General features: G+C 48.1%; 2 protein-coding genes across 4 annotated transcripts in view; both read left to right on the top strand.

Moving 5' to 3' along the window:
- LOC138767691 (complement decay-accelerating factor transmembrane isoform-like) overlaps positions 1-13,346 on the top strand; it is a 176,460-nt gene that overhangs the window by 56,929 nt on the left and 106,185 nt on the right. The gene's annotated exons all lie outside the window — the stretch shown is intronic.
- Positions 9,722-13,346, top strand: part of PFKFB2 (6-phosphofructo-2-kinase/fructose-2,6-biphosphatase 2) — a 33,717-nt gene continuing 30,092 nt past the window's right edge. The window contains exons 1-3 of the mRNA XM_069946125.1: positions 9,722-10,144; positions 12,293-12,457; positions 12,783-12,908. Coding sequence (XP_069802226.1) covers positions 12,358-12,457; positions 12,783-12,908 — 226 coding nt within the window. The 5' untranslated portion in view covers positions 9,722-10,144; positions 12,293-12,357. The remainder of the gene's footprint in view (positions 10,145-12,292; positions 12,458-12,782; positions 12,909-13,346) is intronic.

The following is a 13,346-nucleotide window of genomic DNA, read 5'->3' as shown; positions in this document are numbered from 1 at the left end:
TATATTAAATAGCATTAGCAACATGTCTACTTTATGTTGGCGGCATTTATTAAACGATCTTTCATTTTTTTTAGACAATAGGAAGCTTAAAACATTAGCAGCAAATTTCCAAATTTTCAGTAAAATTTCAAAATCAGATATTTTTAGGGACCTGTTCAGGTTTATAAAGTGTATTTGAGGGGCCTGTATGTTAGAAAGCTCCACAATGCACCCCATTTCAGAAACGGCACCCCCCACACTCTGCAAAAGCATATCCAGAAAGTGTTTTAACCCTTTAGGGGAGTCACAGAAATAAAAGCTAAGTGTGTAAGAAATTTGAAAATTTTAATTTTCTGTGCAGAGATTTTATTGTAATCCAATATTTTTCATTATTATAAACCTATTACCAGAGAAATGCACCCCAATAATTATTGCCCCGTTTCTGCAGTTTATAGAAATACCCCATATGTGGCCCTATTGCGCTATTTGACGCAACCACAAGCCTCAGATACAAAGGAGCGCCTAGTGAATTTCAACGCCTCCGTTATATTTGGTCATTTCTGACTGTACCACTTCAGGTTGGCAGAGGCTCTGGGGTGCCAAAACCTAAAAAACACCCCTAAAGGGACACCATTTAAAAAACTACACCCCTCAAGGAATGTAACAAGGGGTGCGGTGAGCATCTGGACCCCACAGGTGCTTCACAGATTTTGGCCACAGATGTGGCGTGAAAAAAGAAAAATTTATTTTTTACACTAAAACGTTGTTCTAGCCTTCAATTTTTCATTTTCTTAAAGGGATAAGAGGAAAAAAAAGACACAAAATGTGTAGCGCAGTTTCTCCCGAGTACGGAAATACCCCACATGTGGCGATAAAGTGCCAAGGGGGCGCAGGACGAACATCCAAAGGGAAGGAGCGCCAATTGGCTTTTGGAAGCTGGATTTCACTGGAAAGGATTTCAAGGGCCATGTCGCATTTACAGAGCCCTCGTGCTGCCAAGACACTGGAAACCCCCCACAAGTGACCCCATTCTGGAAACTACACCCCTCAAGGAATCTAACAAGGGGTGCAGTGAGCATATGGACACCACTGGTGACGGGCACAAATGTGGAACAATGTGACGTAAAAGTAAAAAATTTCATTTTTTCACTTTCATGGCACAAATGTGCCCGTCATCAAGGGGTCCATATCCTCACTGCACCCCTTGTTAGATTCCTTGAGGGGTGCATTTTCCAGAATGGGGTCACTTGTGGGGGGTTTCCAGTGTTTTGGCAGCACGAGGGCTCTGTAAATGCGACATGGCGTTCATCATCCATTCTAGCCAAATCCAACCTCCAAAATCCAAATGGCGCTCCTTCCCTTCGGAGGCTTGCCCTGCGCCCACATGGCGCTTTATGTCCACATGTGGGGTATTTACGGACTCAGGGGAAATTGCTCTACACATATTGTGTGTTTTTTTTCTCTTTTAACCCCTTGTGAAAATGATAAATTCAAGGCTAAACCAACATTATAGTGTAAAAAATGTAATATTTCATTTTCACGCCACATTGTTCCACATTTGTGCCCGTCACAGTGGGGTCCATATGCTCACTACACCCCTTGTTACATTCCTTGAGGGGTGTAGTTTCCATAATGGGGTCACTTGTGGGGGGTTTCAACTGTCTTGGCAACACAGAGGCCTTTTGAATGCAACATGGCCCCTCGAAATCCATTCCATCCAAATCCAGCCTTCAAAAACCAAATGGCGCTCCTTCCCTTCGGAGGCTCACCCTGCACCCGCATGGCGCTTTATGTCCACATGTGGGGTATTTCCGTACTCAGGGGAAATTGCTCTACACATTTATGTTTTTTTTTTATCTTTTAACCCCTTGTGAAAATGAAAAAATCATGACAAGATTAATGATTTAGAGTAAACATTTTACAAAAATTACACTAAATGTTGGTCTAGCCTTGATTTTTTCCATTTCCACAAGGGGTTAAAAAAGAAGATGAACACAAAACGTGTAGGGTAGTTTCCCCTGAGTACGAAAATACCCCACATGTGGGCATAATGTGCCATATGGGCACAGGGCAAGCCACCAAAGGGACAGAGCGCCATTTAGAGGCTGGAATGGAGGATGGAGGCCATGTCGCAATTACAAAGCTCCTGTGCTGCCAGGTCAGTAGAAACCCCCGACAAGTGACCCCATTGTGGAAACTACACCCCATAAGGAATCTAAAAAGGGGTGCAGTGAGCATATGGACCCCACTGGTGACAGTCACTTACGTAGAACATGTACCGAGAAAATAAAAAATACCATTTTTTTCATTTTCACGTCCCAAATGTGGCCGTCACCAGGGGGCCATGTCCCCGCTGCCCCCTTTGTTAGATTCCTTATTGGGTGTAGTTTCCAGAATGGGGTCACTTGTGGGGGGTTTCTACTGTCCTGGCCGCACAGAGGCTTTGTAATTGCATCATGGCATCCTCTAATGGGAATGGCGGCCATACCTACTTAGCTGGGGAAAAGGGACCATTCTAATTTATTTGGGGGTATTAGGCCAATTATTAGTTTATAAGGTTGGAAATGACAGGTGTCCATCAAATTCAACCTGTGTTGATCCAGAGGAAGGCAAAAAACCCTTGTGAGGCAGACGACAGTAGCCTCATCACTGGGGAAAATTCCTTCCCGACTCCATAATGGCGATCAGAATAATCCCTGGATCAACGTGACCCCTGAAATAGGAATAAGGGACAGAATTTAGAAAATGTAGAACCCCAATGACGTGTGGAGCGATCCAGTATGCAGAGGCCGGGGGGATCAGGACAGGTGTCACACTGGAAAATGGTGTCCTTCCTGATCCCCCTGTTACCCCAGACTCTGCACTTCTTCTGGGGTCTCCCGTTCTCCTGTGTGCGTGACGTCACCTGGAAAATGTTGTCCTGGTGCGTTACGGGGTCCTTCATATCCAGAAGCGCTGGGTCCGCTCCATGGCTGCTAAATATTAGGGCGCTATTACTGCTTCTGATATTTTCGGATCGTGCCGCAAGCTATAGTAGCTCGGGCAGCGAGGGACCGGAAGAGGGGGTGCTGGTATAAGAGTTATCCCCGTACAGGTGGTGACCTTTATCCAGCAGTGGGAAGATCAGTTCCTGGACGATCTTTCCACTTGTTCCAAGGAGGGGGCATCTGGGGGCTGGATTCGGGTGTCCCTTCCTACATACACTCTAAGGGTACGTGCACACTGCGGAATCGCAACAGATAACCCTTCGTGCATTCCGCAGTCGGCACCCGCCGGCTGACTGATGCAGGCGCACGTCTCCGTCCGTGTCGTAGACTCCATTCTATGCACGGGCGGATTCCGCTCTCCGTCCAACGTGTTCATTCTTTGGATGGACGACGGAATCCGCCCGTGCATAGAATGGAGTCTATGACACGGGTAGAGACATGCGCCCGCACCAGTCCGCCGGCGGGTGCCAGCTGCGGAATGCACGAAGGGTTATCCTTCGCCATTCCGCAGTGTGCACGTACCCTAAATCTGTAAGTGTACCCTGAGGTACGCTCACACAGTTTGTAGAATTTCACACCATACCGTCATCTCTTATTGGGACGGTACTGGCAGAAAAGACGTGTCTGGGGGGCAGCGTACGCTACGCTACCCCCAGACACGTCACTGGATGATGAGGATGATGAGGATGAATGGAGGAAAGAAGGATCCCCCCATTCATCCTCACTGGTGTAATGTAGTGTTTTTTACGTGTTTTTTTTTTACAGTAAGTATAAAAAAAACCTACGCCAACAAAGGAGTTGCTGATAAATGCCGCACTTATGCGCGGCACTTATCAGCAGACCGTGGCAGTAGAATATAGAAAAAAAACACCCTACGCCAAAAAGGAGGAGTTGCTGATTAGCAGTGCACTTTCGTGCGATGCTGATCAACACTCAGCGGCGATAGGGTGCGGAAAATAGAAAAAAAAAAATTTGGAAAAAAAAAACAACTTTTTCTACATTCTGAACATCCCTGTAGCTGCTGATAAGTGTATTACACATATCAGCCGCTAGAGGGCAGCAGAGCGCAAAATCCGGAAAATGACAAGGCTGGAGCCGAAAATAGCCAAAAGAAGACGACGGGGACCGCCGGAAAGACGGAGGACGCCGCGAACCCGGAAGACGCCGATCAGGACCCCGGGACAGGTGAGTAATGTACAAATACCTGCTCTGGACCCCTCAGCTACCTAGCTGAGGGGTCCAGGGCAGGTATTTTTTATTTTGTGGGACTCTGATCGCCGTGCCACCGGCCCGATCGCCGTGAACGGCCGGCCGGCTGTTCACGGCGATCGGCCGGTGGCACGGTGACCACCATTACTTTTTACAGTAATGGCGGTCGGTGCCGTCCTCGGACAGCACCGACCGCCATTTTTTTCTGGGTCATCGGGTCACCGATGACCCGGAAAGGTTCCGATCGCCGCTATTGGCTGATCTGAATTTATCAGCCTATAGCGGCGATCGTAAGCACGGGGGGTGTTAACCACCCCCCGTGCCGAGAAGCTAAGATGGCCTGCTATGATTTATAGCAGGCGATCTTCCCTGATCGCTGTGTGCGAACACGCAGCGATCGGGGAAACATCGGGCGTAAATTTACGCCCTGATGCGCCAAGTACCAGGGTGCGAGGGCGTAAATTTACGCCCGATGTCGTTAAGGGGTTAAAAACACAACCTTATGACCTATGAGTCATCCGTATTTTTTTAGGGAAACAAAGATACCAAACAGGTAACAATCCGTAAAAATAGCGGATCCCACTGATTTCTATGAGAGGATCCGTAAAAAAAAATCTGGGTCCGCACTAGGACATGTCCTGTTTTTTTTTAGAATTGGTTTGCATCCTTGTAATCTACGGATGTGTGAATAACCCAATAGATATCAATGTGCACTAACTTGGATATGGAAATACAGATCTGTAAATTACAGGATGTGTGAATAAGGCCTTACTGTGGAATCAGTAGTGGGCCGGTGAGTGGATCCAGCTGCCGCCATCTCTCCACGGCTTTATCTTCTGATCACAGCAGGTCTCAGCAATAACACTGATGCCAGGATTTTATCGTTCCGCAGGTGTTATGGTTTGGTGTTATACCTACTTTGACCAATAGATGGGGCTAAGGTAATATAATAGGCTACTGTCCCTCCTTTTGAATTAATTAGTTAGATACTAAATATCTTTTCTGGGTCAAATATTGTTACCTTGCTATATGCCAGCATCGTGTACCAGTGCCCTGGACCTGCTTTTCTTGTTTCTGTGGATTGTACCAGAAATGTATGTTTAATAAACTTTTTGTATATACAGCAGTGCCTTGGATTAGGAGCATAATTTGTTTCGGGGCCATGTAATTGTAATCCAAATCCACTCTTAAACCAAAGCAAATTTTCCCATAAGAAATCACTGATATGCAGACAATTGGTTCCACACCCAAAAAATAATGATTTATTATTCTGAATAACATGTAAAACAGATGAAACAAACATTCAGAAGCAGCAGAATCTGTGATATATAAGTTACTGTACAGTAATGGAGAGAATGGGAAACACAGGGGCGGACAGAGACTGCAGGGAGCAGGAAGGAATGAGCAGGGCAGATGTGGGCACATACATGCAGCGCTCTCTGTCCGGGGAGAGAGGGGTTACAGCTATGGAGAGATTACCTTCACAGTCCTGTCCCCTCATGTAAGCCCCAGCCTGAAGTGGATCTGCTATGATTTGGCAGGTGAGGGAGACTTCCTGGGTCAGAGTACAGGGCTGTAGAACCCGCTATGCAGACCATGCCCCTCCCCCACTCCCCCTCCCACCCAGTACAATGAGCTCTTAAACCAAAGCAATGCTCTTACACCAAGTCACTATTTTGAAAAACCGTGAGCTCTTTAACCAAAACGCTCTTAATCCAAGTAACTCTTAAACCAAGGTACTATTGTATATGTTATGAGGCTGAGATATACTAATGCAGTGTCCCAGTACAGGTGTACTACTACATCCTGTATTCCACAGGTATCTCAGTCCGTTGTCACACTCTGGGATGATGGGTGTTGTTTACACTGTCGTTACTTGGTGTCTTACTCTTCCCCATTCTAGTTGCACAGTTAAAGGTTTAAAGGGTTATCTTGTGTGCTTTACTGTTATGTTTTTGTCCAATCAGTGGCTTAATTTATAAAGAGGCAAAACTATGGGGGAGATTTATCAAACATGGTGTAAAGTGAAACTGGCTCAGTTGCCCCTAGCAACCAATCAGATTCCACCTTTCATTTTACAAAGAGTCTGTGAGGAATGAAAGGTGGAATCTGATTGGTTGCTAGGGGCGACTGAGCCAGTTTCTCTTTACACCATGTTTGATAAATCTCCCCTATGTTCTTATATACAGGTGCCCGGTGCTGTACACAGTATATACCATGTGTGGTCTGACCGGTGATCTGTATAGAGGACACTATGTTCTTATATACATGTGCCCAGTGCTGTATACAGTATATACCATGTGTGGTCTGACCGGTGATCTGTATAGAGGACACTATGTTCTTATATACATGTGCCCAGTGCTGTATACAGTATATACCATGTGTGGTCTGACCGGTGATCTGTATAGAGGACACTATGTTCTTATATACATGTGCCCAGTGCTGTACACAGTATATACCATGTGTGGTCTGATCGGTGATCTGTATAGAGGACACTATGTTCTTATATACAGGTGCCCGATGCTGTACACAGTATATACCATGTGTGGTCTGACCGGTGATCTGTATAGAGGACACTATGTTCTTATATACAGGTGCCCAGTGCTGTGCACAATATATACCATGTGTGGTCTGACTGGTGATCTGTATAGAGGACACTATGTTCTTATATACATGTGCCCAGTGCTGTATACAGTATATACCATGTGTGGTCTGACCGGTGATCTGTATAGAGGACACTATGTTCTTATATACAGGTACCCGATGCTGTACACAGTATATACCATGTGTGGTCTGACTGGTGATCTGTATAGAGGACACTATGTTCTTATATACAGGTGCCCGATGCTGTACACAGTATATAGCATATGTGGTCTGACCGGTGATCTGTACAGAGGACACTATGTTCTTATATACCGGTGCCCAATGGTGTACACAGTATATACCATGTGTGGTCTGACCAGTGATCTGTATAGAGGACACTATGTTCTTATATACATGTGCCCAGTGCTGTATACAGTATATACCATGTGTGGTCTGACCGGTGATCTGTATAGAGGACACTATGTTCTTATATACATGTGCCCAGTGCTGTACACAGTATATACCATGTGTGGTCTGACCGGTGATCTGTATAGAGGACACTATGTTCTTATATACAGGTGCCCGGTGCTGTACACAGTATATACCATGTGTGGTCTGACCGGTGATCTGTATAGAGGACACTATGTTCTTATATACAGGTGCCCGGTGCTGTACACAGTATATACCATGTGTGGTCTGACCGGTGATCTGTATAGAGGACACTATGTTCTTATATACAGGTGCCCGATGCTGTACACAGTATATACCATGTGTGGTCTGACCGGTGATCTGTATAGAGGACACTATGGGCCACATGTATCATCCTGCGAACGGATGATTTTCGGCGGAAAGTGCCGATTTGCGTATTATTCTATACGCAAATGGACGATTTGCGAATAAAATATTCGCAAATCGGCACTTTCCGCCGAGTACGCCAGGGGGGCGGAAAGGGGGCGTGTAGTGGGCGGAACGGAGGGCGCAGACTCAGAGTCCGCGCGATTTACCATCCGTTCCGCCCAAATATACGCCGAAAACCTACTCCAGTCCTCAGCTGGCAAAGGTTTTCGGCGGTGCACACTGGCGCGCACGGGATTTATGTAGAGGCAGTCCGCCTCTATATAAATCTCCATAGCGCCGGAGCTGCGGGGGCATTTTTAAGTCCAGCGTAAAAAACGTCGGACTTAATAAATGCCCCCCTATGTTCTTATATACGGGTGCCCAGTGATGTACACAGTATATACTATGTGTGGTCTGACTGGTGATCTTTATAGAGGACACTATGTTCTTATATACAGGTGCCCGATGCTGTACACAGTATATACCATGTGTGGTCTGACCGGTGATCTGTATAGAGGACACTATGTTCTTATATACAGGTGCCCGGTGCTGTACACAGTATATACCATGTGTGGTCTGATCGGTGATCTGTATAGAGGACACTATGTTCTTATAGACAGGTGCCCGATGCTGTACACAGTATATACCATGTGTGGTCTGACCGGTGATCTGTATAGAGGCACTATGTTCTTATATACAGGTGCCCGGTGCTGTACACAGTATATACCATGTGTGGTCTGACTGGTGATCTGTATAGAGGACACTATGTTCTTATATACAGGTGCCCGATGCTGTACACAGCATATACCATGTGTGGTCTGACTGGTGATCTGTATAGAGGACACTATGTTCTTATATACCGGTGCTGTACACAGTATATACCATGTGTGGTCTGACCGGTGATCTGTATAGAGGACACTATGTTCTTATATACAGGCTCCTGGTGTTGTACACAGTATATACCATGTGTGGTCTGATCGGTGATCTGTATAGAGGACACTATGTTCTTATATACAGGTGCCGGGTGCTGTATACAGTATATACCATGTGTGGTCTGACCAGTGATTTATAAAGAGGCAAAACTATGTTCTCATCTTCAGCCTCTTTAGATGCCTCCCATGATGTCATTAGCCTTGGCAGCTGCTGCCTGGCACTGATCACTATAGATGAGGTTACTCCACCCCCAGGTCCTTTTCGGCAGCAGTGTTACCCAGTGTTTTATTATTTAGCACATTTCTATGGCCCAAATGCATAACCTTACATTCATCCCCATTAAGCCTGGCACCCCTGTAGGTATCGCTGATGGCCCCTACTATAAGCCCGGCCATCCCTGTATCAGATATGGGGTCCGCTGAGCGTCAGACTCTCCTTTAGTAATGGAGGCTCCCAATTCAGCACTGCTTCAGTCACTAGCTCTCCTCTAATGTGTGTGTGTGTGTATATATATATATATATATATACATACACATATATATATATATATATATATATATATATATATATATATATATATATATATATACATACACACACACACACAGTCCTCTTGCCTCCAGGCGTGTTTCGCAGGTATTAGGCTTCATCAGGGGGGCACATTGGAATACCCAGCGTCATAGCTACCAGGATGCTTTACTTCTGGCGGTTATTTTCCCTTTCATAGGATAAAATAGATATATAAAAAATGTGTGTTTTTCCTCTCTTTCATCACTAGGAATCCTATTACCGCGTGAATAAGGAATCACATGACTTGTAATGAGAAAATGACAGACAGACATACTAATACACACTATGTTAGAATAAAAAACACGGAGACCACGGCGCAGGTGTGCACAGGGTCTGAGCAGGTCCAGCGTGACCCCACGGGCGTCCAGTGTTCCCTTTACACACATCACGTGCTCTCCCGGCATTTACTTTAGCTGGTTGCCATGGAGCCGCAGGCTGCTATAAGAACACCTACCCCTTTTCCTATTGGCTGTTCTGGACACGCCTCTCCGGCAACACCACCTGGACGAACCAATCAGAAGCCAGGGGCGGGCAATAGTTCCCGAGCCCAAGCTTTGTCCTGGGCACCCTTGGGGCGTTTCCTAGGCTACCCGGCAGACATCTTTATTGTGGGCAGGGGATCAGTTCCCTGACGGGTTTAGGTTATAACGTGGTTGGAGACATTATCCCGGACACATTCAGGCCGTCCCGTATATCGCGGCTATCGGTAAATCGGGACATTTATAGATTAGTAAAGCCGCGCATTTCTAGCTGATAAACCCCCTGAGTTACTGTCCGCAGCACAGGAGACACAGTAACACAGGAGACACCAGGAGCCTGAGCGCGGCCTCGTCTATACACAATATTGGCGTCTTACATTACTGTGTAGCATCTGGCTGCCCTCACTAAACATGGCGTCCGCGTGCCAGGAGAGCCCCGCCCCTCGTGACGTCATGTCGAAGCCGGTGCCGCGTCCTTCTCCTTCAGCTGAGTCAACACCTGTGTGACCGGCAGCTGTATGACCGAGACGGCGTGAGGTGACCGGGAGAGCCGTGCCCCCAGCTCAGGTAACCGCATCCGCAGTCCCCCCTCTGCATGGCGCTGTTCACACGGTAGTGCCCGGAGCCCAGTCAGTGGCAGCGGTTATTACACGGGGTCCCCGGAGCCATCCATCACCAGGTCCCCCATCATAGCGTCTATAAGCAGGGTTCCCCTATAGCCGGGGCACTGTATGGGGATCTGGGGTCAGGGAGAAGAACTTCATGGACTCTTCTATAGTAATCACTAGTGCTGTATGTATGTATGTGTATGTGTGTATGAGGGAGCCGGGATATAGAGAGCGGAGGGCGAGTTATACACATACCTGTAATGTAGTCGCTGTACACTCCGCAGGGCTGTATATAATGAGGGGGCACTCCGCAGGGCTGTATATAAGGAGGGGGCACTCCGCAGGGCTGTATATAAGGAGGGGGCACTCCGCAGGGCTGTATATAAGGGGGAACTCCTGTATATAATGAGGGGGGACTCCGCAGGACTGTATATAATGAGGGGGCACTCCGCAGGGCTGTATATAAGGGGGAACTCCGCAGGGCTGTATATAATGAGGGGGGACTCCGCAGGACTGTATATAATGAGGGGGCACTCCGCAGGGCTGTATATAAGGGGGAACTCCGCAGGGCTGTATATAAGGAGGGGGCACTCCGCAGGGCTGTATATAAGGGGGAACTCCGCAGGGCTGTATATAATGAGGGGGGACTCCGCAGGACTGTATATAATGAGGGGGCACTCCGCAGGGCTGTATATAAGGGGGAACTCCGCAGGGCTGTATATAATGAGGGGGGACTCCGCAGGACTGTATATAATGAGGGGGCACTCCGCAGGGCTGTATATAAGGGGGAACTCCGCAGGGCTGTATATAAGGAGGGGGCACTCCGCAGGGCTGTATATAAGGGGGAACTCCGCAGGGCTGTATATAAGGAGGGGGCACTCCGCAGGGCTGTATATAAGGAGGGGGCACTCCGCAGGGCTGTATATAAGGGGGAACTCTGCAGGGCTGTATATAAGGGGGAACTCCGCAGGGCTGTATATAATGAGGGGGGACTCCTGTATATAATGAGGGGGGACTCCGCAGGGCTGTATATAAGGGCGAACTCCGCAGGGCTGTATATAATGAGGGGGGACTCCACAGGGCTGTATATAAGGAGGGGGCACTCCGCAGGACTGTATATAAGGAGGGGGCACTCCGCAGGGCTGTATATAAGGAGGGGGCACTCCGCAGGGCTGTATATAAGGAGGGGGCACTCCGCAGGGCTGTATATAAGGAGGGGGGACTCCACAGGGCTGTATATAAGGAGGGGGCACTCCGCAGGGCTGTATATAAGGAGGGGGCACTCCGCAGGGCTGTATATAAGGAGGGGGCACTCCGCAGGGCTGTATATAAGGAGGGGGCACTCCGCAGGGCTGTATATAAGGAGGGGGCACTCCGCAGGGCTGTATATAAGGAGGGGGCACTCCGCAGGGCTGTATATAAGGAGGGGGCACTCCGCAGGGCTGTGTACAAGGAGGGGGGCACTCCGCAGGGCTGTATATAAGGAGGGGGCACTCCGCAGGGCTGTGTATAAGGAGGGGGCACTCCGGATGGCTGTGTATAAGGAGGGGACACTCCGCAGGGCTGTGTATAAGGAGGGGACCTCCTCCCCCCAGGACTGTATATACGGAGGGGACACACCCCAGGACTGTATATAATGAGGGGGCACTCCGCAGGACTGTATATAAGGAGGGGACCCTCCCCCCAGGGCTGCATATATCGAGGGGACCCTCCCCCCAGGACTGTATATAAGGAGGGGACCCTCCCCCCAGGACTGTATATAAGGAGGGGACCCTCCCCCCAGGACTGTATATAAGGAGGGGACCCTCCCCCCAGGACTGTATATAAGGAAAGGACCCTCCCCCCAGGACTGTATATACGGAGGGGACCCTCCCCCCAGGACTGTATATACGGAGGGGACCCTCCCCCCAGGACTGTATATAAGGAGGGGACCCTCCCCCCAGGACTGTATATAAGGAGGGGACCCTCCCCCCAGGGCTGTATATAAGGAGGGGAGTGACTTTCCAGGTGGGTGTAGAACCTCCCGTGATGGTGATTTCTGGCTGAGTACAGGAGGGATCCGGCCGGACCAGGATCGGACACACTTCTCTCTGCTTTCTTATTGCAGCGTGCGGGAAGGTGTGACTGTCAGCGCCGCCTCCTCTGTGTAACCAGTGAGCTGTGGTCGGGGTGATGTCCGAGGAGAAGAATCAGGACCCCGGACAGTTCAGCAGCAGCGGAGGAGGAGGAGGAGGAGGGAAGATGCCGGCTAGAAACGCAGAGAAGAAATGCTGTGAGTATCCGTCCTCCTCTCCTGTGAAATCCTCTTGGGCTTCTCATGGCTTCTGTTCTCTTTGCCGCCTTCCTGTGGGTTTTTTGAAGAAAACAGACATATTTTTTGAATCCTCAAACACTTTAAGAAGTATCTAAGGGCAAAACTGGGATCTATGATGACATGATATGTAAGTGGTCAGGACATCAGTACACTGTCTATGTAGTTTTCTCTGGGGTGGTCTCCGAGTACCTAGAAGCCCCCTCCTTGTTCACCCTCCCATTATTTACCTTTGTATTGAAGGTTTTTGTTTGTTCTATCTCTAACCTTTCTATTTCCTCCGCAGCTTGGGCCTCGTATATGACAAACTCTCCCACCCTGATTGTTATGATTGGATTACCCGCTAGAGGCAAGACCTATATGTCTAAGAAGTTAACACGCTACCTCAACTGGATTGGGGTGCCCACGAAAGGTAGGTCTGGGACATATACAGTATGGTTTGTGAGGGGGTTGTCTACATCCCTCATGGTACATAGACTCCCCTCCCTCTGTCTGTGATGGGGCAGATTTTTTTAAATATCACTCATTAATCCATGCTCCAGGTGACTGGTAGGTAGGCAATTGTGTGTAGCCATGCTGCCTCATACTGCCACCAACTTTGTCTCCTGAATATGATACTGCTATACACTGCACCCTCTGAATATAATACTGCAAAATGCTGTAACTTCTGAATATAATACTGCCCCATACTTTACCTTCTGAATTTAATACTGCCACATACTGCACCTTCTGAATATAATACTGCCCCATACTGCACCTTCTGAATATAATACCACATACTGCACCATCTGAATATAATACTGCCACACACTGCACCCTCTGAATATAATACCACCACATACTGCACCAT

The sequence above is a fragment of the Dendropsophus ebraccatus genome, chromosome 11 (genome assembly GCF_027789765.1).
Source record: "Dendropsophus ebraccatus isolate aDenEbr1 chromosome 11, aDenEbr1.pat, whole genome shotgun sequence".
Classification (NCBI taxonomy): domain Eukaryota; kingdom Metazoa; phylum Chordata; class Amphibia; order Anura; family Hylidae; genus Dendropsophus; species Dendropsophus ebraccatus.
This window is presented reverse-complemented; position numbering and strand designations above follow the sequence as displayed.